At 37.6% G+C, this 4,534-nt stretch overlaps 1 protein-coding gene across 1 annotated transcript; it reads right to left on the reverse strand.

Moving 5' to 3' along the window:
* Nucleotides 1–961: 961 nt before the first annotated feature.
* On the reverse strand, nt 962–4,159 carry LOC105447632. The gene is made up of 5 exons (XM_030998032.1): nt 3,891–4,159; nt 3,526–3,647; nt 2,901–3,171; nt 1,701–1,946; nt 962–1,319 (listed from the first exon to the last, which is right to left on the reverse strand). The coding sequence occupies exons 1-3, from the start codon at nt 4,004–4,006 to the stop codon at nt 2,912–2,914; spliced, it is 498 nt and encodes a 165-aa protein (XP_030853892.1). The 5' UTR covers nt 4,007–4,159; the 3' UTR covers nt 962–1,319; nt 1,701–1,946; nt 2,901–2,911.
* Nucleotides 4,160–4,534: the final 375 nt, after the last annotated feature.

A 4,534-nucleotide genomic window follows, 5' to 3' on the forward strand; every position in this document is an offset into this window, starting at 1 on the left:
TATTGTATTATATATTAAAGACCATCAGCTCGTGATGTCAAGAAATATGTTTTAATGATAAAACTGCTTGCCATAAGATCGCGCCAGCTCGCAACAACTCGAGGCTCCAACTCGGCTAAGTGGGAGCCCTGCTTAAGGTGACTTAGATTAAGTGATTCCTTTTTTTCTTCAAATTGTAAGATGTCGGGAATATGCACCCCTTTAAAAGATAGGATTGAGAACAATCCGCGACAAAAAGAGAAACAGAATGGGATTTGTTATAAGTATGTAGAACCTTCATATGCATACATTGGATATAATGTATAAGAAATTTGGATCAAATAAAAGTAATTGCAAATAGGAGAAGCTGAGATTTAACCTATTTGTTTCAATGGACTGGACAACTTTACCAAGAATTTTATGATCAATAATACTTGATGATTAAAGTGGTTTTACTGTTTGAAACTTCGCATTTCTAACCCTTTTTATATAAAAAAATGTATTCTATTCAATTCAATCATTTTTTTCATTTTATATTTTGTATGCTTCATTTTACTTAACTTCTTAATTTGATATTTTAAAAATAGTATTTCATTTTATTAGTTTAAAACCATTTTCGTATAAGTTCATTAGTTGTTGGAATCTTCTTTTCTAATTATTTTGTGCATTTCCTGATATTCCACATAAAAGTACAATCTATCCGCAAGTACCGGTACACATCCTATAACAAGCCAGTTTGTAATTGCAGTCTAAATTTATTTTAAAATGTGCAAAATGAGGCACTACAGTACTGCATACATGCTCATGTTTAAATATTCATTTTATTTCATGCACCATTATGATATTTCATGATACACAGGTAAAGTTGTATATCTATAAATTGACATATTAGGGCATTCACGTGACCCCTTTACTTTAAGGATCATGTTGGGTCTCTCCATGTTCAGGTATTCAGTAAATATTTTGTGCTAATTACAAACTGGGTAATTGGAAAACTCCTGCCGCGTCTAGCTCTTACAACAAGATACAAATTGAAATATCAATACAACTGCTTTTATGAGAGGGATGATTGCAAAACCTAATAACTAAGACTTACAAAAGAAGACAACTTCTGAATCCTCGTTATAACAATATAATGTATATTTTAAAAAGACTGTCAACTAAATATTCACAAGTTCTCAACTTAGTAACCAACGTGTCAAACTCATAGATATACACGACTCCTATTGGAAGGTATGGGGGTAAACAGATCTGGTGAGTAGGAACATATTGTCACAAGGTAGACATTGAAATACCTGCATACCTACGACGTGTGTGCGCGTCCCACGGCGAGGCCTGATCTGTGGAATAAAGAGGTAAACAGAATGCTGTATTAGGCATCTCAAAGGAAATATGATGGGGCAGATACAATCTTCAAACTCAAAGACAAATTATGACATTTTGTTAGGTATAGTATATAGCAAGTTTATACGTTCATTTCAAAATAGATTTATTTACAAGTATCTTGAACAAATATTAAAATGTTTTCCACCTTTCGGCCCTACATTTACTAACTATAAAATAAAGGAAACATAGCAGTTGCATACTCTCCAAAATGATGAGGACATGTGCAAACAGAAGCAAACATGAAGACTCACCATGTACTGCTATAATGTTATAAAGAACTAATTACTATTTCAAACATACACTGTATAAAGCCTAATAATGAACAGTAGACATACCTTCTTGGAAATAATTTACAGGCGGTCAAAGAAAGAGAATGGCCTCCAGCGTCTACCTCGACTGACCACACCCAGTCTTTCTTGACCACGATAGTGCAGCGGGTCTGGTTTTGAGTGACCATGCACTACCCGTCTCGGCTTCCTCCCTACTACTCCTATAGCAAGGCGTTTACGTCCCGAGAACCTCAGCAGTGTTCGACCAAGTATCCCCCCTCGGTCTCCCCCCTGCTGCTTCTGCGAATCAGTCTGTAGGAAAGAAGAACAAAGTGAGTTTAAAAAAAAATCATTCATACTAAAAGTGGAAGTCTACCCTGATATCAAGTTGGTTGTAATTAAACCATAAAAATGAGATAAAGAAAGTAGTGCAATATCAAATTAAAAATATGAAAGTTATGAATATGTTAAGCTGTTATGTAAGCTCCTCTCCTACTTGCTCTGTACAGATTTTTTATTTTATTTTTAATTCTCTTAGTTATTGATGACGGAATAGAAACGTTTCATACAGGGGTTGTATAAAACCAAACTTGCAATGATTATACTTAGGGTTAATATATGATTGAAACATTTCTTAAGTGAAAATAAACGTTTTTAGGATTTTGGGGGGAAAGGACACGGGGAAAGGACACGGAGAAAGGACACCGGGAGGCGGGCTTACGTCACGTGATACGTCAGAATAGCCAATTATGTTTGATTGCTTGCTCCCATAATAACTTTCTTATTTTCAATCGGTTTATTCTCAAACTTTTACCGGCCTGTTTCTCTCATTTATATGCTTCTATTAAATCAACTTCATATCAGGGAGTACATCCCCTTTAATTTCATTATGAGCCAGATGTTTGGTTTCATACTTCTTTTTAACGTACTTGACAACAGAATATGCATTCAGTATAATTCATTTTCAGAACCCCCTATATATAAATGGCAAATAACATGTTACTGTTAAGGCCCTTTAGGGGTCGATGATAAAAGAAACATTGAAACCACCTCGGCTCACATTGTTTCAACTAAAGATAAACAGTTGATGCTATGTTGGTAAAGTTTGGGCAGATTCACAAGTCTTCAAATTTGAGATCTTTTGTTAAGGTACATAATTATATTTTGAATACATTGTATGCTCGTCTATTTTTTTTTCGCAGGGGGGTGGAGTATTGTTATAATTATAAAAATAGGCGGGCGTAGAAATAAAGTAATTTTACTTACCCAGGCTATAATCACACATTGCCTCGCCTCGCGGCAATCCGGGCCGACCTCCGCAGGTTCTGGTTTGCCCGATTGGCGGCACGACGTTGCTCTCTTGCTGCGGCGAGCTGAACAGCGGCGGCAGCTGCGATCTCTCGCTCTACCAGACGCGGTGACCTTCGTCTCGGGTGGAGTTGCTCACGCTCCTCCGCCCTCCTACGCTGTTCATCCTGCTGTTGGCGATTAGCAGAAACGACCTCCGCACGACCGTTCTCGCGATGCAACTTGTTGACTGTATAAACCAAGCAAAATATAAATGGTTAGGATGTGCTTCATGGTATTTCACAGATGACATTAAAATACACGATTCTCCATTGATATTTGTTATATAGATATACCCCCCCCCCAAAAAAAAAGGCCAAACGGTTGCCCAACTCATTGACCTGTCACAGTACAAAGCGTACACTTTGAATGATCCAACATCTTACATACTTAGAAGTTACAGCTATAGGGGCAGTGTAATAAGTATTCACGATTCTTTACATACTATTTTTAACCAGTAAAGGTCTATGGTCCGCATGACTGCCTTTTAAACAAATTAGAGGTAACAGTATTTTTGAGAGGTTTACTTTGAATAAATACATACCGTGTTGCGTGCAGTAGATTTCAACGGCGTTTTCGTCTAGCGAGTGACGTCCACGCCGGCTGCAACGTCTGCCATTCCCATGAAGCCCAGTATGTGCAGAGCACTGGACCTCGGCTGGCTGTCTGTAATACAGGAAACATAAAACAAGGACATATTACTACTAGATTGCCAACAATAATAGATTGCAAATAATTATAAAGTGCACATGTTACAATTTTTTAAACACTTTTGATTAGGTAATTTGACAAAGGATGACTCTAAAGAAACCTATTTCAACTCACTTAGGGGTCATTATACTTCTTGAATGTATAATCAACTATGGTTCGTAAATTCGGTTTTAATTTAGGAGATTATGGTGTACTTACTGACGGTGTTGCCAGCACTCTCCTTCAATTCCTAAGGCCAGGGGTACCTTCCTCAAACAACGCGTACCCTTCTGGGTATACTCCACACAGTTATCGTTGTACCGGTCAGCAATCATTATGACACTAAGCAATACGATGACGACGAATTCAATTACGAAGCAAAAACTAAGTAAAAATCTCCAAGCGACTTGTCTAGGACAGAATCTAGCAGAGACAGGCAGATTTTTAGCCCCTCATCTTACACGAAACCTAAAATTCGATTTGCGCGGGCGGTTTCTTTAAATGCATCACGTGGTTTGAGCAGACGAACAAATCACATTCACCCAAGACAAAGGCATTTAATAATGGCAACGGGTTTCAAAAATATACTGGTGATAACTGTCATGCTATTGAGCCCACCGTGCTAAAATCTATTGTCATGCTAATATAATGTTAGAATTCCAGCGAACCTCGTACTTTCTATCGTCTGATTTGTAGAGGAATTGCTTGAAGCTATCGTCTTCAGCTGTTGATTGATAGAGCATTCATGTACTGGACATACTATTGTGCTCCTGCATGGGTGATCAGTAAAGTGTGCCCCGTATTACGTAAACGTCTTTCTTTCATATTGATGGACACGCAACAATAAACCTGCAAACAAAATC

This window comes from Strongylocentrotus purpuratus, unplaced genomic scaffold (assembly GCF_000002235.5).
Source record: "Strongylocentrotus purpuratus isolate Spur 01 unplaced genomic scaffold, Spur_5.0 spur5_scaffold_4, whole genome shotgun sequence".
Classification (NCBI taxonomy): Eukaryota; Metazoa; Echinodermata; class Echinoidea; order Camarodonta; family Strongylocentrotidae; genus Strongylocentrotus; species Strongylocentrotus purpuratus.

What these genes read in the sequence shown, in the direction of transcription:
- LOC105447632 (XM_030998032.1), bottom strand. Translation starts at nt 4,006, where the DNA reads ATGATTGCTGACCGGTACAACGATAACTGTGTGGAGTATACCCAGAAG. An exon ending in GAGTGCTGGCAACACCGTCA is followed by an intron (nt 3,648 to 3,890) that starts GTAAGTACACCA and finishes CCTGTATTACAG; the next exon opens with ACAGCCAGCCGAGGTCCAGT. An exon ending in AATCTACTGCACGCAACACG is followed by an intron (nt 3,172 to 3,525) that starts GTATGTATTTAT and finishes TGGTTTATACAG; the next exon opens with TCAACAAGTTGCATCGCGAG.